Source organism: Diorhabda sublineata, chromosome 5, assembly GCF_026230105.1.
Source record: "Diorhabda sublineata isolate icDioSubl1.1 chromosome 5, icDioSubl1.1, whole genome shotgun sequence".
Lineage (NCBI taxonomy): Eukaryota > Metazoa > Arthropoda > Insecta > Coleoptera > Chrysomelidae > Diorhabda > Diorhabda sublineata.
The window spans coordinates 13,303,956-13,326,939 of NC_079478.1; the positions used below are offsets into that span (position 1 = coordinate 13,303,956).

General features: G+C 32.6%; 1 protein-coding gene across 1 annotated transcript in view; it reads right to left on the reverse strand.

The window, feature by feature from the left end:
• Positions 1-1,463: 1,463 nt before the first annotated feature.
• The window catches only part of LOC130444368 (high mobility group protein DSP1), a 41,259-nt gene continuing 19,738 nt past the window's right edge, over positions 1,464-22,984 (reverse strand). The window contains exons 2-5 of the mRNA XM_056779462.1: positions 21,484-21,693; positions 6,287-6,447; positions 3,921-4,095; positions 1,464-3,826 (exon numbers count right to left, since the gene is read on the reverse strand). Of these exons, the coding sequence (XP_056635440.1) occupies positions 3,716-3,826; positions 3,921-4,095; positions 6,287-6,447; positions 21,484-21,693 (657 nt within the window). The 3' untranslated portion in view covers positions 1,464-3,715. The remainder of the gene's footprint in view (positions 3,827-3,920; positions 4,096-6,286; positions 6,448-21,483; positions 21,694-22,984) is intronic.

The window sequence follows — 22,984 nt, forward strand, 5'->3', positions numbered from 1 at the left end:
GGCTCCAACGACCATTAAATAAGTATTTTCTTAAAATTTATGAAATTACCATCATAACGATGTTCATTCTACGGGCGCATGGAGTAATCTTGAAACTTTTGTGTGGGAGGGATTTTTCAATGCTTACCATTTTTCATAATTCAATTTTCTTAAAATGCACTAGAATTTTCCTAATTGTTTGATTATTATTAGTATTATCTCTTCAATACCAATACAGTATTCGAAAATATTTTCAGAACAAAAAATCTCTAGTTTTGATTACTGGACATTTGGGAATTTCTCAAAAATCCATTTGTCTCTGTTATCCTCAGAAAATATTTCCTTGGTTATTATCAAAATTAGAGTAATATAATAACCATTAAGCTTAAGGTACTTAGAAATTGATCCACCAAAACCAAACTCAAGCTTAAAACAAATATTTTCAACCTTCTAGATAAATTAAGATTGTCATCCTCACTTATCGACTGGCTTAGTAGCTTCCTCAAATCCGATCCATACAGGTCGCTATCGATGATCACGGCTTAGAAAGGTGAAAGGTCAACGCTGGTATCCTTCAGAGATGCATTTCGTCACCCACCCTGGTGTCGTCGTTCTAATCAGCCGCAATATTAAAATCAACTAGGGCAGCAATAGATCACCATCATTAAAACATTCTGGAGTGGGTTGGAAGCAATCTAATTGAGTTTACTGCAGCAAAGACCTGCTATTTTTTCAAAGAAGGGTGCCATTGCGGTTCAGGATTTGGTTGTTCTGGTTGGAAGCAATATGTTCTAGCATAGTCACATGACCGAATTAGCGCTAAGGCAGTTTCAAAAAATAGCTTCTAATCCTAAAGAAGGTCCAAACTCGCACATTTGAAGCTCAGCTTCCAAGCATACCCTTAGAATGCTTAACTCAGTACAGAAGAGAGCAATTCGACCTATAGGCGATCCAGAGTTGACCAGAAACTTGACAGCTTAGAGCATAAAAGAAAGGGCGCTGACCTGACTCAGTTCTACCGATACTCTTCGGAGCTATCAAACATAATCACACCTGGAGCAGTTTTTACAAGATCTACTAGACAGGCAGACATGGCTCATGAACGCCTGTAGACGCCCAGAACGTCAATTTATCGACTCTTTTTGGAAAAGTGCAAGCCTGTGGAATCGGCTACCAAGGCACGTTTTTCCCGAGCATTACAATCTACAGAAGTTCAAGATCAATGTTCACAACAGGCACCACTTGAACTACTCTTGTGGTGTAATAGAGTTTACCCTCTTGTGTTTGCTTTTTATATAAAAAAAATCCAAAACTTCAATAATAGCCTGTACTGTAGATATTTGTTTTATCTCCCTTATTTGGTTTGTAAAAAAACGTACATAATACCCTTATTTTTGACATTCTATCAGCTCTAGAAATAAATATACGTAATTCAGGATTACCTTCAAACAAAAATAAAAATTAAGAAATAAAGCAATAATCGATTTATTGAAAATTTTATTTGTTTTTTTAATTATTCCTATCAGATATAAAAAACAAACATTGCTTTCTATCTCTTTCTCCCTAAAATAATACAGAGCAATAGTTTATTGTGACACAGGATATCTGGGTCCATTTAATGGACATCGCATTCAAATATTATTAAAAATACAATGTAGTACAACTAAGAGTAATCACTAACATTATTGTTTACATTCGATAAAACTATCCATGGAGTTGAAAATACAGTCAACATTTATACAGGAGGAAAAAAACTATATAGAAACAGGCATAAAATTGAAGTGAACCATCTGGAAATTTGTAAGATATTTAAAATAAACCATTTTTATTAAAAAAATAATCACAGTTTCTTGTTGTACTTCTAGATATGAAAATGGCTTATTAAAAATCGAGAAATCATTTCCTTTTTGGTTTAGTACACTGTTTTGATAACGAGGGGACCATATATTGAATATTAATTAAAAAACTTGAAACATCTTTTCAAAATTATTGGTATCAAATATATCAGAACCTTCATCCAGAATTAATTAATTGCTATCATAATTGCACAATTTATTCAATTTTTTTACCTCAACATATGTAAATGATGAAATAAGTCTTGAGATAATGTTTCTCCAACTCAACTAATTTGTATCTCTTTCGAAGTTAATTTCAATATATGGACGGTTTTTATCCAAGTGACATTTTTAGTGAAAATTTCGCTACTACATGTGCTATTGAAGCGTGAGTTCTCAAATGTCAATGTTTGTGTGCGGGTTATTTACGTTTGTTATAATTAAAACTATTTAATCAATATTTTGCATAACCAGGGATTTCTTTTGAAAATTTTGTTCTCCATTTCAGGAACTAAACAATACTGAGGTAAACTGGGTATTCGTATAGAACAGTTTCAACATATTGAATGCAAACTTTGTTTTCACGCCAATTATTTAGGACTTTACTCGATAATGGTGTCAAGTGGTGAGAATAGAAACAATAGCCCTCATTGAATTTATTTGTGATAGCAAAGCTTGATGAAAATTATAAACATATTTATTTGTATAATTCTATCTTCAATTAAAAATACAAATTTTGAAAAATATCGTTTGGTCGGTCTTCTAAATACAAAATCAATGTTATATAATTTTTTTGTGTAATTACGAACTAAACTATCGAAATTTTATACATTATATTCAAAGTCAAATTTTGTGTTGAGATGTGTTATTCAAATATATGGTCCACAGGTTTTTATCAAATGAAAATAAATGGTTTTTATCAAATGAAAATAAACGTTACTCAGTACTGTACAAGGAATATTCATTTTCAACATATAAATAAATAAATGAAGGTGATAATGGCAAACATTCAGATTTTTCAAAATTACCATCTTCAACAACTTTGGTATGAATATTCGTTATGAACAAAAATAAGCCTGCTCTGCTTATACAATAGGGGGAACAATTTTTTCTTTTTTTTTAATGGGGAGTACATTACACTAAAAGTGATACAACTTAAAAGAAACAGTTTTTTATATAAATAAATAACTGGCAAATACAGATACTACAAATTATAAAAATATGGAGTTGCAAATGACTTATTTAATCCACAAGCTTTCGTCAATGGAGTAAAATCTTACGAGCCAAAGCTTCTTATGTTTTTCTTTTCAATTATATAAGTTAATAAACCAGCAAAAAACCTCCGCAGACAATAAATGTAAGCGTTTTTCGTTATTAACCCATATTTTTGGAAAATATTTCGAGTTACAAAAAAATGTTTGTTCTGACACCGCCTCAACAACACATCAAGAAGATAAGGCTGAAAACTTTCAAGTATAAATCAATGTTCATTTACAATCCAAATCAAAAGTTTTGCAATAATAGAGCAAACTGAAGAGCTGAAGAGAGAGGTCCCTAGCATTGTCTCGCTACGTCCTTTGCACTATCCTGTATGACAGTGCCGAGGAAGAATTCAAGTTGAATCATAAAAAAATTACACTACACACGTTCTTTTACAACTTGATTAAAAAATAAAAATAAATGTATCGATGTGTCAAGTTATAAAAATTAAAGTTAAATGAAAGGCGGTCGGTCACTCACACACTGTCAATATTCTTTTGTAAGTACACACATTTTTGTTTAGTTTGGGTAAAAAATAAGAAAAAATGAGAACCTTGATTAATACACTTGCTAACATGTATATTTACAATAGAGGAATGAGAAGGCGACTTAAAACGACAAGAGAGATTATCTTACACTGTTTACTCATCATCTTCTTCATCGACCTCTTCTTCATCTTCTTCTGCTTCTTCTACTTCAGGTACAGTTTGTTTCATGGCGGGATTATTTTTCATTTTGTATGCAGTCATCTCCTAAAAAAGCGGAAGTGATTATGTATAAAAAAACCAAAATCTTGTCAGCTATAGATAAATTAAACATACTACATAATAGTACAGTTATACTTACTTTTTCATATCTAATTTTATCTTTATCAGCCAAAGCTTCATATTTTCCTTTGGCTTCTTGATCTGCTTCAGCCCACCTTCTACCTAATTCTTTGGCAATATCACCGACACCAAATTCGGGATTTTGTGCCTTAACTTTGCCACGTTCATCATTACTAAACCAGAAGAATGCAGAACTGAAAAGAGAAGATTAAAGTTGAAATTACATTTAATTATACTCGTATTTATCAACAATTCATAATAATGTAGATTTTCATCTTCAGAATTTAATTCGAAGAGTTTTAAAAACGCAACTAGTCTCATTTAAATAATAATCAGATCACATAAAATTAAATGTGATCAAATTCAATAAGACAATAAAATAAAATTTTTCTGAACTCTCAAAATATAATCACCACCGAAAACTACAGGGATTAATTAAAAAAATGTAGTTTCAAGGAAATTTTGGAAAACAATAAATAACAACATAAAATGGAAACTTCAAGATTCAACATTCTTACTTGACATGAAATACAATACTAAAAACAGCTGATGCAGCTCACAAAGAAATATGTGAAGTTTATGGTGCTGATTGCTTAACAGAGTGCACGTGTAAGAATTTGTTTAAATTATTCCATTCTGGAGATTTTTCCCTCAAAGATGAGCTACGTTCTGGTCGGCCTACTGAAGTTGATGATGACCAAATCAAAGTCATAATTGAAGAGGATCGTCATATAACTGTTCGAGATGTTGCCAAAGGGCTACATGTATCGCACATAATACAAAAACGCTTAAAATGTCTTGGGCTAGTCAATTTGATTTCCTCACGAATTGAAAGAAAATCATTTAACACAAAGAATCAAAATTTGCGATATGCACTTTAAACGAAATGAAACTGACCCTTTCTTCAAAAGAATCATCACTGATGATAAAAAATGGGTCTTGTATAGTCAAGTAGTTCGTAAACGATCATGGAGCAAACACGATGAACCAGCACAAACCACATCGAAAGCTGAAAAACAACAAAAAAGCTCATGATTTCAGATTGTGGTGTTGTTTTTTTGAGCTGCTTCCAAGGAATCAAACTATCAATTCTGATGTTTACTGTCAACAATTAATGGAACTGAATGAAGGAATCAAAGAAAAAAAGGCCAGAATTGTCAAATCAGGAAGGTTTAGTGTTCCACTATGAAAATGCAAGACCTCACACATCTGGCAACTCGTGGGAAATTATTGGAGCTTAGCTGGGAAGTGATGCCACATCCCCAATACAGCCCTGGCACCATCTGATTACCGTTTATTTCGAAGTTTACAGAATTCTTTAAAATAGTCAAACTTTCACAAATGACGATGATCTTCAATCGCATCTGGTTCAGTTTTTTGCTGATAAGGACCAGAAATTTTATGAGCACGGAATCATGAATCTGAAAGAAATATGGCAAAAGGTGGTTGAGCAAACTGGAAAATATATAATTTATTAAAAACTATTCTTTGTTAAAGAAAGTGTTTTATTTTATACTAAAAAACCAAAATTACTTTGTAGCCAGCCCAATATAAAGTCAACCACCAATTTTTTTTGTGTAGTTCACCATAAAGACATTTCTAAATGTTGGTTTTTGATGTATATGTAATGTAAATTGGCAACTTCAATTTTTTGTCAGATTATCTACTTTTCACAAAATGAAACAATCAGAATGTTACACTACTGAAAAAGTAAAAGCAACCACTAAATTCTTAATAAACAAATAATCACTTTTTAGGAATTGTTAATATACATAATGGCATAATGTTGGAATATTTGTCTACTTTAATTGTATATGAAACAATCAAATCTATTCAACGTTCCTTGCTATTTAATTTAGCACAGGCTTATAATCTAACACCTATTTCGTAAGGTTGCAGATTGATCAAACTGTGCAATCATTCACATCAAACATTATTCATATTAAAATCAACTTTAATTACTTTTATGATTAATTTGTTGATCAATGACGTTGGACAGGTTCTGTTCAAATTAGAAAGAGAAAACAAGCCTCAGCATTCAAGTACACTGGAATGAAAACAAAAACTAGCACCCAAGATAGATCCAAATTGATAGTACCAACTGGGAAATTAACAACTGAATGGAAAAAAGACATAGACTATAAGAAAATTTTTGAAAGAGGAGATGAGAGCATAATCCTCGGAGAAAGAGTTTGAAATGAATCAATAAAAAAAATAATAGGAATACAAGAAATTGTCAGAAACCAAGACACCTAAGCATGAGATAAGAGAAAAAAAGTAGACCTAAGAAGACAATAAATGAAGGAATAATCATGAATGGATGAAGACCTATACAATAATTGTTTATTTTTTGAAATTAAAATATAGTTCATATGTTGTACTTACAGAGAACGTTTTGGAGCATTTGGATCTTTAACTTGCTTCCTTTTCTTTCCTCTTTGTTTCTCACCAGCGGGTGGAGTGTAACTCTGCATTTCAGTGTTATACCTTTTCTTGTCCATTTCTGCCATTTCATGGAAACGTTTCTTTTCTTTGTCCAACATGGTCTAAAAAAAGAAAACTACATATCACAAACCAATTTCATCAAAAAAAAAATGGTTTAGAAAGTTTCTATATATTAGGCGTATACATAAATTAATGTCCTTTTCGAATCCTTAAAATTAGGGTTAACATTTCAGACATAAGAGCACTCAATATAGAAAACTGGAAAGCAAAATGCCGGAACCAAAAAGATTGGAAAATAGTAAAAAAAAAACAGACAAAACAAACGACAAACTATAGAGAAAATTAAAATTAGAAAACGAGGAGTAATCCAGCTCAAAAAAAAAAGGATTTAAAGCGCCAAAAACGATAGACAATCCACATAGGATTGGAAGGTTTGATGATGATGATTAATTTTTGTTCAATATTTTCCATGATATTGAACATTTGCTCATTTTGGAAAATCTTAGATGTTGCTGATGGTTTTTCGTTTTGTCTTAATGATAATAGTTATTCAAAAGTTCGTATGTGTGTCCACCTCTAGGACTCACTTTAGCGTATCAAATTTTCTTATGCGCTCGTCGAACGATCTTTCGGATGCAACAACATAAGTAGTGTGGGCTAGGTGCACGAAATGTTTTCTAAATGTGCTTGTACGTTCCTCGCGCGCCACCCCCTTTTCCCTCCAAATGTTCTTGTGGTGTGATTTTTTTCATTGATTCCGAATATTAATGATATACATTTCAAATAAATTACAATAGGTGATTCTATAGCTTGGTTGTGGGTATAGGGTCGAGAAGAAACTATTATTAGACCGCAAATTGGAAACGATAATATGTAGGTAATATTCATATGATCCACTCATCCAGATATAAGTCACATATTTTAGATATAATGATGTCAATTGTTTAGCATCATTTTCTGAAATCACAATTTTAATAAACTGAGCGAGTAGCTGGTTTCGTCACTTTTTTTTATTCTTGTTATATACAATACATAAAAAGCACAATTTATAATTTTTTTAATATATTTGTCTTGAAATGCTGAGGCATTTGATCGGATAATGGTTTGACATTGTATAATTCTGTTCCTGAGTGGTAAACTGTCGTAACTACAAAATTCTCGATTTTGTGGTTATTGATTTGATATAATTGCATTATCGAGGTGTATATTCTTGAGTGGATAGGTGTCGTATCTGCACAGCTAATGAATGGAGTCATAGCCAAAGTGAATTTAACGTATCTGTCATGATATGATAGAGGTAAACTCTAGTAGTTACTTGAGTTACAACTGTAAACCCCTAGTAATTACTGAATGTGAAGGAGATGCAAGTGTATAAGACAGTTTACCACCTTAGAAAAAAGGTTTTGTTTTACAAATAGTTTTGAATATTAATAATTATAATCAATTATTTAATCTTTTATTTCTGATTTGTTTGATTTTTCCAACAAAACAGCAAGTTATTGCTTCAAAATGAGTGAAAGGACTAATAGGACTGATTTTAGCCCTTGCATTGAAAGCTAGGTACGTAATTAATTAAAGTATCTAGGCTCTGATTTAAACGCTAAAACTAATAGAAAAGAAGTGGATTTATTTCCATATTTTTGATTATGAATTCAGCTTATCATTCAAGCAGCCTTCCAATGACACCTGTGACACTGGCAATGCATTTGTTCTGCGCCTAAAAATTGAAGATGATGAAGAGGAAAAGGTGCAAATTCAACAAGCATATGAGAGTCACCTTAATGAAGCTAAATCAAGATATGAGCCAAAAAACAGGATAAAGAAACATCAAAACATTCTGGATCGAAGAAGTTTGCGATCACGATCAATCTGCAAAATTGTTTGCCAAATTCGATCTGCAAAATTGTTTGCAAAACCATACTTGACCAATTAGGCACTTTATTTGCGAAAAATATGGACCTTGAACCTTTGAAAAATTTTGAATGCTATAAACGGAAAAGCCCATATGGGATGAAACAGTGGGTGCTAGTGGTAGTTGTGAAATAGCATCATGCATTTTGAAATGGACACAACGCATATACATGCAGGCAAAGAGTCGCATGGCAAATATCTAACTGATAGCGAGAAAAAACTTTTCGATACCTACTCAAGCTCTGCTGCCTGTCTCAAAACCAATTCTAGAGAGCAACAGAAATATAACAACAAACAATTGGTTCAGTTCAATTCACTACTTAAAAGGAGACCACTATGAAACAGGAAAGTAGGAAATAAATGCTTTTTACAACGAAACAAGAGGAGGAGTTGATGCCCTGGATTTAAGTGCAGTATGTATTCCACCCAGCGCAAAGACGAAAGATGGCCTCTTTGAGTATTTAGTGGGATTCTAAACATGGCGAAGGTCAATGCATTTATTGTATATAAATGTTTTGCTGGGAGCAAATTGGAACCAAGGTTCAACTTTATAGAAAAGCTTGCACGTCAGTTAGTTGAACCGCACTTGAGAGATAGACTCGAAAATAAATTAATTAATAAAGATGTAAAGGGGTGGATCCGAAAAGTATTAGTTTTAGGTGAAGCTATCGTACCAGTTGAAGCAGAAAAGCTATTGAAGACAGTGAGATGTTCGTATAAGAAAAACAGGAAAACTCAGTTCAGATGTGTCAGTTGTGGAGACCCTATTTGCCTAGAATGTGGGAAAAAAATTTGTGGAAGGTGCACTAAAAATATAAACAACTAAAAACATTGTTATTGTGAAATATTTCAAATTATAGGAAACCTAATTTATATACAGTGCTTTTCAGATAAAAGTATCCACCTTTAATAACTTTTGTAATACTGGTATTTAGAAAAAATCCAAAAAACACGTCAATTTATGTTGGAAGGGGCAAGCATTATGGCTTATTTAAACTTACTGGAAAAGCCACCCCCTCACCCCTAGCAGCATCCCCTTTATTTTTTTAAATTACTTCTCATATTTTTAGGTTAAAAACAATTTTTCTTTTAAGAGCACAAATTTTACTTATTATTTACTTTCACCTTATTTGCCTGTATTAAAATGGGTTGTACAACAGTTCAAACTCTTTAATCTTTTTAAGTGTGCTATTTATTCTACTTAAAAAATTCAAACAAGAAAAAACTCTACTTTTTATTAAAGTTTGATATTGTCAACTAGAATTTGTAGTCACTATTGATAGTGTAATTTGATACATTATTTATTTTGTTTCTCTGAAATGGTTTACTCTTTGCAAGAAAGAATTGAAATCGTAGGTTTATACTACCAAAATAATAATTGTGCAAGAGCTGCTGCTAGAATATTTAACGAATTACATGACAGAAGACATGCAACTCATAAGTATGTAATTCAACTGATGGAGCAATTTACCACAACAGGGTCTATTTGCAATAAAGTGCATAAGCGAGAGGGACTCGTAAATAACGAAGCAATCCAAGTGGCAATTTTAGGGCAAGTCAGCTTAGAGGCTCAACAACCCCAATCGTTGTCAACAATAAGTAGAGCGATCGGCGTTTCATCTTCTACAGTTTTCCGAGTTCTACATAAATTCAAGTACCACCCATACAAAGTTAAGTTGGTGCACGAGTTGAATGAAGATGATTTTGATCGTCGTCTAGAGTTTTGCGAATCAATGACGCAAATTATCAATAACAATCCACAATTGTTAAACAATATTTGCTTTTCTGATGAATGCTCATGGTCATTAAATGGCTTAGTAAGTGGGCATAATTGTAGATATTGGGCTGAAAGTGATCCACATATTATGCGTGAATTCCATACACAACATCCCCAAAAGTTAAACGTTTGGTGTGGTATCCTAGGTGACCACATTGTCGGACCTTTCTTCATCAATGGAAATTTAAATGGTGAATCATATCTTGAGTTACTCAGGGAAGGGGTTGACCCACGTATTACAACAATAATAGAAAATGATGATAACCTTTCCGAAGATTTACTGGTATTTCAACAAGACGGAGCTCCCCCACACTATGCTATGCCTGTCCGACAATTTTTAAACGAAACATTCCCCGCTCGTTGGATAGGTAGAAGGGGGCAGATGATGGAGTGGCCACCTAGGTCACCGGATTTAACACCCCTAGACTTCTTTTTATGGGGGTATTTAAAAACAAAAATTTATGCTACCCAACCAGAATCTCTGGATGATTTACGAGAGAGGATAGAAAATGAATGTCGACAATTAAATCCAGCCGTATTAAGCAATGTCAGAGAGGCATTTCAAAATAGATTATACCATTGTATGGAAGTAAATGGTACTCATTTTGAACACTTATTGTAACTTCATAATAAATAGCACAGTTAAAAAGATTAAAGAGTTTGAACTGTTGTACAACCCATTTTAGTACAGGCAAATAAGGTGAAAGTAAAATTTGTGCTCTTAAAAGAAAAATTGTTTATCTCATAAACTAACCACTTTAACCTACAAGTATTATACATTTTTGAAATCAGCTCAAAGAGGAGTATCCAAATTTTACATAAAAAATATGAAAAGTAATTTAAAAAAATAAAGGGGATGCTGCTAGGGGTGAGAGGGTGGCTTTTCCAGTAAGTTTAAATAAGCCATAATGCTTGCCCCTTCCAACATAAATTGACGTGTTTTTGGATTTTTTCTAAATACCAGTATTACAAAAGTTATTAAAGGTGGATACTTTTATCTGAAAGCACTGTATAATAAATTACATACTTATTTCATATTTTCAATTTTTAAAAATTGTAATTAAACTTCTTCATGCCGTTTACTGTTATTATTATTTCAGCCAGTAAATATTATAGAAGGGTTAAATAGTGGGATTGTATTTTCTGTTTACAAGGAAAGAAAGTACAGAATACGCCGTCTAGGTCTGATAGACCCACATGTCACATATTGGCATCCTGACGAACGTGTCACGTTACTGGTTAGAATACTATATCGAGGAATATTACAAGATGATGACATCTAATTATCATTGAAAACCGCGAACAAAAATAACAAGAAGTATTTAATATTAAAACTGTTCTTTTGTAAAGTTTGCAAAAGTTTACCTCTGAGGTACAGAATTCTACTAAAGAATGTATAATGCAGGTAAGAAAAACAGTACAAACGTTGAAAAAGCAAATTATAGATATTGAATAGAATTAATGAAAAAAATTTTGATTATCTAAATAGTAGTTGCCAAATATTGAAATGCCAAACCAAAGTAACGGAAAAGTAAATTACATTTCATCTTGTACTTAAAGAAAAAATCAACTTATTCTGGGGTATATTACGAATTCAACAGAGACCTTTTTTACTTTACGACACTTTTTGTGCTTTGACCCGCCGACAAGCCGACCAGTCGGTCCAAACACGAGGTTGATTTCTTATCTTCGTCTTGCTTAGTCTTCCAAGAAAACGAAAGGCAAACTGGTTTTTTGTGCCCTCGAGCCATAATAGAAGAGGCGATCAGGGAACAATTTTGTGTTCGTAAAAATTCTAAACGGTTTCGGTGAATCACTATTAGAATTTATTGTTAGTGGAAAAAAGTAATAAAATGGTTTTTTAGTCTCGTTTGGAGAATAGCAAAAAATAGCAATTTGAATTTGTAAACAAAAATTATAGTGTTAGTAAATACCACTTGAAATGTATACAAATATATACGAATTTTCTTTAACTTTTTTACTTCCTAGACCTTTTTATGTTTTTCGAGATAATTGTTTTAGGTCTCTTTTCAATTTTTACATGTTATTTAAAATTGATTATCATTAAAAAGAGACCTAAAATCAAGACAAATTATTCACGATAAACAAATTTATATATATATATATATATATATATATATATATATATATATCTTTAAATTTCAATATTATTCTTAGTCATTCAGTCAAATATATATAAAAGATTTAATTCAAACAATGCGTCAATGCTCAAGGTTAATTTTTATTTCCATGTAGCTAGCTACATTTGAAATTGTCACAATTTTTTGTCAGGTATTACATAAGAAAATTATACAAAGGGTTTTTTTTCTGTAAAGACATTTCGGTAATAATCTGTTGAGATTGCATGAGTTTTATTAATACCAGAAGAACAATAATATTTGTTGTTTCTAAAAACAATATTATTTAATAAATCGAACGAAATGCTTTGACCTATTACTGTCTTATAATAAGACAACACAAAATTACGTGGATGATAACAAAAACCACCACGGGCAACCAAATAGGTCAAAGCAAAGACCAAGTTTGTTTGGCTAAAAATGAAATAATCAAAAGTTGATTATATTTCACATTTTTACTTAACTATACGTATAACTTTTTTATAATAAATTTATGTAGCGCATTTAGTTAGTTTTAAATAAATCATAGTGAAAAGATTGAATTAGTTTATTGTAAAGTTTGTAAATAAATTAAGAACGTAAGAGACATTGTTTATTAATTCACCCCACGAATTAAAAGAGTGTAAATAAATACGAAAAACGTTATTATATTACTCATATGATGATTTGTAGATAAATTAAAACATTATTATAAACAGAGTATTAAAATCAATGTATTTAGAATTTCACCAAAACGATAACGAAATAGATTGAAATAAATTAAATTGTTCTATGTATATGATTTCTTTTATTGATTGTTTATGTCCTGATCTTAGATTTTTGTTTTTTTAAAGTCAAATTCATATATAAATCTAGGTCTCAAAATGTCATATTGTAGGATTTCGAAATACTGGTGTTTTTCGATTGATAATTTTTCTAACCAATCAGTCATTTTTAAGAGGTATAGGATTTGATTTTGAAAAAATTAATGAAATCTTTATTGGAATCGATAGAACGATCAGTATAATTTAATGTTTGCAGATGATTTCATGCAAATGTTGGCCGCGGCTTCGCTTAAGGTCCAATTTTGGCACACTCTTTCCAACATATCGACAGGTATTTCACGAATAAATGCCTCAATATTGGTTTCCAGTGCGTCAATCGTTGCTGGTTTATCCCTGTAGACATTAGCTTTAACATAGCCCCACAAGAAATAGTACAAAGGCGTTAAATCACACGATCTAGGCGGCCAATTGGCGGACCCCAAACGTGAGATGAATTGTGTGGCATGCGGCACTGTCTTGTTGAAACCACATGTCCGGCATGTCCAATTTTTCCATTTTGGGCAAAAAAAATCGTCAATCATCACACTCGCTCTCCTTTCATAGTAACGTTCCGGCCATCTTCGCTTTTGGTACGGCCCGTTGATGCCACCGGCCCATAATCCACACCAAACGGTGACTTTTTAGGGATGCATTGGTAGCTCTTTCAATGCTTCTGACTGGTCTTCACTCCAGATGCGGCAATTTTGCTTGTTCACGTACCCCCCTAACCACAAATGAACTTCGTCGCTGAACACAATTTTTCGATCAAAAAGGTTGATCTCCCTCCAACTTTGCCAGCGCCCATTCACCAAATGTTACGACGTTGTGGAAGATCGATCTTCACTGTACCTTTGCGTGTTAGTTAGTTAGTTAGTTGAATATCCAATAGTCTAAACTGGGTTCGAAATTTGGTCACAAGCTTTCGAATAGTTCCCTCGGTAGGCCGACCAAACTGCCCATAAATTGGAAGATGCACTCTTTTAACCGATTATGAATTTTGATAGTAAAATACAATGATTTGCAAGCGTTGTTCATTCGTAAGTCGATTCGTGATTAATGAACTATAAAATAAAAAAACTTGCATTCCCTATTAGCAACAATGGTCGGAAATATAAAAATATAAGTAGTTAAATATTCTATTTCAATAGTAGGTGAGGATTTACAAAATACATAATTTTGAGAAATTCGAGTATCTACAAAAATAATTTCTAGACGTATTTTAACAACATTTGTGCTCCTTTACTCATTAGTATTCACATTATGCAGAAACACACAAACACGCAAGCGCCGCAGCATGGCAAACTCCCGAAAATCAATTGTCCCGCATGAGAAGGGTAGAATCTCCAAAGAGGGTGTTGGGTTAGTTTATCTGTAACTGAACAAAACCCTTCTCTGTTTTCCTTTCGTACATTGTTCCGTTTAGTTATAGAAATGTTAGGTCGAATTGATTTATTGATATAATTGTAATCCTTAAAACGCTGACTTCATTAAATTTAACTACATATTTAAAGCAGATTAAAGCAATAAGGATAAAAAAAAGAATATATTTGGTCAAACATTTTAAGTTTTTGCTTCAACATATGTCTTGCCGGTATGTGTATTTTTAATTTCGTCAAATATTGTAGCAGGGAGCCGAAGCTACATCTTGCTGAAATATCATTATTCCTTCGACTTATAGGACTTCTTCTTCGAAATATTCCAGCTGACAGGCCTTATAGTGATTGCTTTCGACTTCGTAGTCATTAAATGGAATTCCAAATTGACGCAAAAACTGTTATTTTTTATTCCGCTGAGATAGCTCTAGACAAAGAACGACTCGTTTTATTAGTCTGCCATTGATATTAACATCGAACACAGTCCACTTTGTGCTGTCAGCAAGCAACTCAATAATACGGTTTGCTAAATAATTTTGTGAATTTTTCATCTTTATTTGGACGAGCAGAGATGGATATATAGAACCCTTAAAATTTCCGAATATATTGATTTTAGAGATAAAAAATGCAAACAAAATACGATGCCCATAAAAAGCTCTACAAAAACGGCGTGGTATATTTTTTACGCAAGTCTGGTTTTTGGCTGTTATGACCCAAAATATTTCTGCATGACTTAGATCGACTAACCTATTTTAATTTCTTTAAGTGTGTAAGCGGGCATTAACTACCCTCCACCCCCCTGTAAACGGTGGCGCGAGAGAGGAGGATTATTTTCTCTAATTAATGACGAGCCTTAGCAGTTTCAAAAAAATCGGGGGTTCATCTTTTCGGAATTAAATCCCTAGTTTGTTAGTATTTTTTGAACTTATTTTCAATATCAATTATATCATAATTTAATTTTTTTAGATGAATTTGATTTAGAATCCAATAGATAAAACCACGACTATGGGAATGATTTAAATTTTCATAAGTAACACAGCTTGCTAATATTATGGTATATAATAATTCTGGCCCATTAGACAAGTCAAACCCAAATAACCTACTAATACGCTTTGTATATAGTCCATTATTTCGTAGGTGTTGGCGGCCGTGAAGCCGTTGAGCACATAGGCCTTCAGATAAGCCCGTTGTGCAATGAACGTCTCACTTGGAATTCCCCAAAATAATAGCAATAAAATCAATATACGAGCATGTTCCCAAAAGTACCTTCCCAACAAAGAAAAATCTATTTATTTTTCAACGTAAATTTCTTTTAGCTTCATACACTTTTCCCAGCGATGTTCTATAAGTTTCTATACCCTTTTTATAATAACAATCGTCAAGCGCTTCAAAATAGCCATTAACTGCCACAATTAACTCTTCATTGTTAGAAAAACTTTGACCACCGAGCCATTTTTCTAGACTGGGAACAGAAAATAATCCGAGGGGGCTAACTCTGGCGAATAGGTATTGTATGAGGTAGCAATTCAAACTTTATTCATTCATTTTGGTCATTGCAATAATGGATGTGTGAGCTGGTGCATTGACTTGATGAAACAACACTTTGTTCTTAGCCAAATGCGGCCGTTTTTGCTTCATTTCTTCGTCAAAATAAGTTCGTATCAAACTTGCCGTTGAGAGTTTCTCCTTTTTTAAGATAGTCATTGAAAATCTACCCACATGCATCCATGACCTTGCCTGCAGATGGATGTGTCTTTGTATTCTTTGGAGCCAGTTCTTCCTTTTCAGTCCATTGTTTTGATTGTTCTTTTGTTTCGGGTATTAAGTGATGGACCCACGGTTCATCCATGGTTTTAAAACGGCGCTAAAATTCGTATTTATTTTATGGTAAAAATTGCCGAAGACTCGATGAGAACATTTTCACGAAGTTGAAGTAAACGCGACACTCATCTTGCGCACAGCTTTCTCATGTCCAAATTTTCAGTTAATATGCGATGTACCGCACTTTTTGAAATGCCTACTATGTCTGCTAGCTCGCACACCTTCAGTCGCAATTATCCAGTACCGCTTTGTGGATTTTCTACGACATTTTTGGAGTTGTCAGCTCATTTAGGCGACCTCCGCGATGCTGGTCTTAACAGGTCGTACGGTCTCTTATATACCGTATCTCGTATATTTTACTGTTGATAATGAAGGAGCAGTCTCACCCTGAGTAGAATTTAGTTCATCTTTTATATTGGTTGGGTTAACGCCTTTCAAATAAAAATACTGTATCACATAACAATGACCAATTTTTTCCATGTTTACAAATTCACTGAAAACTGCGTACTTTCTAAATACAGTAATATTTTTCAAGCAACTACCGCTATCTTTAGGTCAGGTCAGGTACTTCTGGTACCATTCTCTTAAAGCGGAAACCAAAGACTTTCACTCTACGTGAATAAAATGATGTTACCTATATGGCGAAAAATGGCATGTGGTCTTTGTAAGTCAAAATTTCATGAGTTAAATCATATATTTCGAAATTTTTCTTCTCCCGGCCGGCGATTGTCTCTTGCGATCTTTACTACCCTATCATCTCTCATTCTACTTATATGGTTGTACCATTATTTTTTTCTGTTCAATAACCACTCGTTAATCTTCTCCACATTACATGTTGTTCTAATGTAGTCGCTACTTACTCGATCTCTCAGTGTGTTCTCTGTGATTCTCCTCAGTATTCTCATCTCAGCTGTTTCCAGCATTATTTGTGTTTTGGACGTGCCCGGCTGCGTTTCTGCTGTGTATGTGCTTTGTAAATTCTAGTCTTAGTTTCCGTTCTAATATGTTTGTTTCTCCATATTGTATTATTGAGGCATCCTGCAGCTCTATTGGCTTCCTGTATTTGTTTTTTACTTCTGATTCTGTATCTCCATAGCTTGATAGTGTGATGACTAAGCAGTTAGTTTCCATAATCTGTTCAATGATGGTACCGTATCATGTTCAGCTTCTTTGCTACCATGTTAAACTTGTGGACCAACCTTTGTAGGTCGTCTTCACTTTCGGCTATGAGGATAGCATCATCTGCATAGAAGAGAATTTTTATTTCTCTATTTCCCATCTTATAACCTTTCCTCCTTTTCACTGCTTTTATTATTTCATCCATTATGAGATTAAAAAGTAGGGTTTAAAGAATCTGCCTGTCTTATACCCGTGCCTATGTTTATTTCTTCTATAAGTTGTCCGTCTATTCTGGCCTGTATTTTGTTGTCCTTATATATGTCTTCAATTGTTTTGATGATATCTAACGGTATTTGTCTATTGTATAAAAGGTGAACCAAGTCTTTTAATCTAACTCTGTCAAAAGCTTTTGTCAAATCCATTAAGCAAATGATCGCCAGTCGATTAGATTCTAGAGCTTTCTCTGTGATTTGTCTAGTTACAAATACTGCGTCTGTACATGATCTCCCACTTCTAAAACCTTGTTGTTCATCCTCAAAAGATATTCTTTGATTTATTAGTTGGGTTAAAATTTTGGTTGTCATTTTTAGAGTAGTGTTTAAAAGATTGATTCCTCTATAGCTTTCCGATTCTTTTCTGTCAGCTTTTTTAAACATTGGAATAAGTATACTTGTTTTCCATGCTTCGGGTACTTTTTTGTATTTTAATATTTTGTTAATGATCAGTGCCAACTGCTCGGTCATTGGTTTCCCACAATTTTTTTTCTTGTAGTCGAAAACTCGTTAACTCGGAATTTTTTGCATTCCCCTTAATATTGGAGTTATAGAAATTCCCTGTATTTTAAAAAATATGTCAAGTGTATGCTGTATGCTTATAATCATTTCATGCAGCTATTTAATATTAGAAAGTTGCGTTACTTTATGAACACACTATATACTGTATAATAGTTAGTGTTTCGAACTTTCCATAACGGAATTAAAATTCTAGATTACGAAACTTTCGTTATACCTGTATATCTTCATGGTTGTGACAAATATTTTGTACGGTATTATACATATTTTTTTATTAACATTAACTTACACTCCATCGAACATTCGGCACTCCTCAATTTTATAACAGCCCCAGGCCAATTTTTTCTATTCTCAATATTTTCGGTTGTGATGTTATCGACCCCAAGATAAATATTCCGTCACAATTTAGCCGGGAAATTGATGGTTTCGACTGTAGTTTATTCTTGCTAATTTAATTACTTGATAATTAATAGCGAAATTTTATGCATAATTAAACTATATTAAAATAAAAAATCGAATAAAAATATGGATATTTTTATGAAATGTTTAAAATTTTTATTTCTTATATATTGAACAAATCGCGCTAAAAAAAGTTCATATTATACTTTAACCATCTATATTAGAGGTGTCAAACTGAATTTTGCATATATGTATTAAATTTTGAAAATAAAAAAAATGAACTGAAGTATTATATTTTATTTATTAAATTATATAAATATAAAATATACAGTTGTTAAAAATCATATCAAAGTCATAAAAGATGGTAGGTAATTATGTTGAAATCGAAGATCCAGATACCTGACTTCTCTTGTTATTTGACAAGCTCATTGATGTCAAGTATCATATTCATTGTAGTTATTTCAAGAATTGATTGGAGATGTTCATTCGTAAATCTTGTACGATGTTTGTTCTTATTTATTTTCATGACGGAAAACATCTGGTCACATAAATAGGTGCTACCAACATACAGACAATGCATGTATGCTTTTTTAATTTCGGGTAATTATCCAAACTCTTGAAATATTGCATATAAAATGCAAGAGCGTTAATCTCATTAAATTTTTCTTTCAAAATACCGTCCGATTGAAGATCTATAAAACTCCATTTACAAATAAACTGGTGCCTGTGAAGCTTCAAAATTGAATAGATTGTTGAAAATTGGGAATTCCATTTCATTCATTTTATGAAAGAATCCTTCTCCAACCGTATCGCATCGATTACTTGACTCAACTGACTCACGTCGCGCCGACGCACTCGTTTTATATGGTCAAGGAAGGTTTTAGTCTAGACCCGAAACGCGATACCGTCTTGTCTAGGCACACGCTGCCCTTGAAATTGCTTATAAACATCCGTAGAAATGAGAGTACGAGTATTTAAAACACCCGTAGAGGAATCGAATGAAGTCTAAAAGCTCTAAAAATATGATTCTTCTTTCTGATTGTGATCGCGGGTCTTGATTGTTACTGTCCTGGGGCCGCAAGCGGGCCGTGGGCCGAATCTTTTACATGACTGATCTATATCCTTATTTGAATGAGTATCAAAGAGTTCTGACCGCAAAACTGATATACCAGCGTGAGTATTAAATCGCCAAAAACACGTGCTTTCAGATAAAAAAGCCGTTTGATTTTTTACAATAAATAAAATACTAATTTGATTTGGGACTTTTGGGACGGTTCAGTGTTGTATTGAAAACATTTTTTTATTTTCTTTTCGATCTTAGATTAGTGTCAAGAGTTTGAGATATATATGTCCAATGACAAGTTTAAATAAATTTGAGTGCCTAAGACGAGAACAATTTGACCAATAAACTTAAATTCCATATTGTATCATTTATCGAGCTATACAAGTGAAGTAGTAGTTCTTCCAATATCAATACGCACGGAACTCATACCAAATTAAGAAACGAAAAATAATGTTTACTCCCCGATATAAAATATAACAAACCGTCAGTCCACGTGGACTCACATCTCCATTATTTACCAATAAAAACATTTTTATTGGCCGAAGCTGTCGAAAGGCGTAAATACACAATTTTTTCGAAATATTCCTGACAGACAGTCTGCGATAAGCAGTGGCGTGGCTAGCTGAGATTTATTTACTTCATAAATTTATTTAAATAAATAGAAATATGGCGTTTTTTAGTTCACGTCAGGTACCCTGTTTAATTCAAACAGCCTTACAGGCATATACATTTTACTCGTCTATTTACGTTTTATAATTTAATATTCAGTTCTAGCACAATTAAGTGCATTTGTCTAAATTATGGCGTATAATGCCGTCCAATTTATAATGATTCAATTGTCTGTAGATCAAACAAAATTGTCGGCAAGAGTTTTTATAATCTGCAATTGATATTGGAAGAACTACATATTATAAATAATATACGAAAACAATAAAAATTTAACCGAAAACTGATGAAAATTAACGATGCGACTAAATATGATATTCCACGAAGGTCGTATGACTATTCTAGAGCCAATATAGTACCAACATTGAACAAAGATTAACACAAACCCGCGTTCGTACCCTGATTATGACTATAAATGCTCAAGATATACCATGAGTTCTTAGCCCAACATCAATAAAAAAGGTTATAAATCAACAAAACTGATTATTTTTCAATATATTAAACAAAGGAATTGCGATTGTCGTATAAAAGTACCAACGCAGTAAATAATTCAACCAAACTGCCTGTAATATTGAGCATAGGTTACATATGAAAAATAATATATCGGCAAGGTAGGTATCGCGATTGCTTGATGCTGATTAAAAGCTCATTCGCGCGCATTAAAAATTAAAGCCAATGTTTGTATCTTTTCAAACACAATCCAAAGGAATTTTTCCGCCGATATGTAATGGTAAAGGAACTATGAGTAGACACTTATACCCCAAGCACCAAAAAATACAGTCGAAGCAATGGAGCAATTTGATTTTTTTTCTCGTCCAAAGTGGTAGTAAGAGATTTCAAAGATGTAATCGTTATTTATTATTCAGAAAAGGGGAAAGATAAGTTTAATATTTGTTAAAGAAAAGATATAATCACAATAATACACCTGACAATTTGTCCGCATTCATACAGAAAAAAATAGACGAAACGCTTTACAATGTATTGCCTTCATCCACCATATTCAACTGATCCGTTCACTTAGTTCTCATATTTGAAAAACTGGAGCAAAAAGAATCGAGAAAAATGAGAAGGTGATGATATAGGTAACGCGTAATTTGCGGGAATTTTAAAAATTCTCCATAACTAATTTCTTTGGCATAAAAATTGTACTATTTGGATTGGACGTAAAATTTTTTTTTTTTGAAAATTCGAAAGCTTATGTTTCAATTCCACGTAATAAAATTTAGAGAAACAATATATGCTGTTATATTTATGAATTGAATATAATTGTACTTACCTTCCACCTTTCGGCACATTTTTTGGAAAACTCGGCAAATACAACATTTTCTTCTGGATGTTTCTTTTTGTGTTCTTCTCTGCATGTCTGAACAAAGAAAGCATAAGCAGTCATACGGCCCCTGGGCTTGGCATCGGCTTTTGCACGTGGCATTCTTCCTTTTTGAGGTAGTGGAGCTTGTGAGAGTATCTGGCGGTGCTGTTGTAACGACTGAAAAGAAAACAATACGTTTTTTTTACAAAAAATTTCACATGAAAAATAATATTTATGTTACACTTGAATTATATCTTAATATTTATACATATTTTCGTTTATGTACCTATTCCCATAAATTTAGGGATTAAATACCCTTGGGTACCATTTTTTATTATCTTTTTATTGCACCCAATATTAAATATTGCCTCAATCTTAAATAAAAACTTTTGGTTTTAACATTTGTAAAACATCCGTTTAAGTGGGTATTCTGGTCTAGAAATTTGAAAAAATCGAATTTTCTTTGCATATTTTCAAAGTTTAGACCATCGCATTATTCCTGGAGATACAGTAGATTTGAAGTGGTTGACATGATATCTCAAGTTCAATTTCAAACTCTAATTTCAATGTGATAGCTACATATTTACAAATTAAAAGTTTTTCAAATTTTTTTGTTCCAGATCACTACAAGGGCTGGAATCATGTAAACCAGGGTGCACCTTTTTTTCTAGCCCCCACTTTACCAGCCTGTAATTTAATGAAATTCTGATTTTTTTTACAATTTTTTTATATTCTTAAAATGTCAATAAATACCATATAAAAAATGGATATTAGGAATGTTTTTTTACGTTAGTTTTAAAAATACCTAACACTTGATACGAATTATGTGACTAAAAAGAGTCAGTTATAAAAAGCAATTCGTGGGGTGTCAGTTTTCAAAACGTATTTATCACGATGTAGCCAGTCGTTTTGGCCTTATCTTGAATATGATATAAGTCAATTTGATTTTAATAAAGGAAACCTTATTTTCTATGATCAGTAGTAGATTCAAGTTACTAAAAATATTGTTTGACCCATCCTATATAGTCATAGTTCATGGGTAGTAAATTTTCCTTTATTATAAGTTGTTTCATCAATTCACAAACTAGTCGGAGGAAAAAGTAATTTTAGGATAAAAATGATATCATAGACTTTAAATATAAATAAAAACTGATTTTTTAATAATAAAATCAAAGTATTTCAACAACAGGACATAAAATGGTATTATAGACGTTTCATATAAATTAGAAATAATAATTCGTTGCGTTGCTAAAATTTTTACTAAAAAAAAACCAAATATTTTTCAATTCTCTATAATTTTTAAATAGGATAAGGGAAGTTTTCTTTAGGGGAGAAAGGTTTGTTGGAGTTGGCCCTGATATAGGAGCAACTCCTCTTCAGGGCTAGGATTGTGTTGGTTGTGCTTTCCTAGCTGAAAAGAAGGAAAAGCGATCGACCATTGACCAGAAGAAGACGTTGTTTTTATATT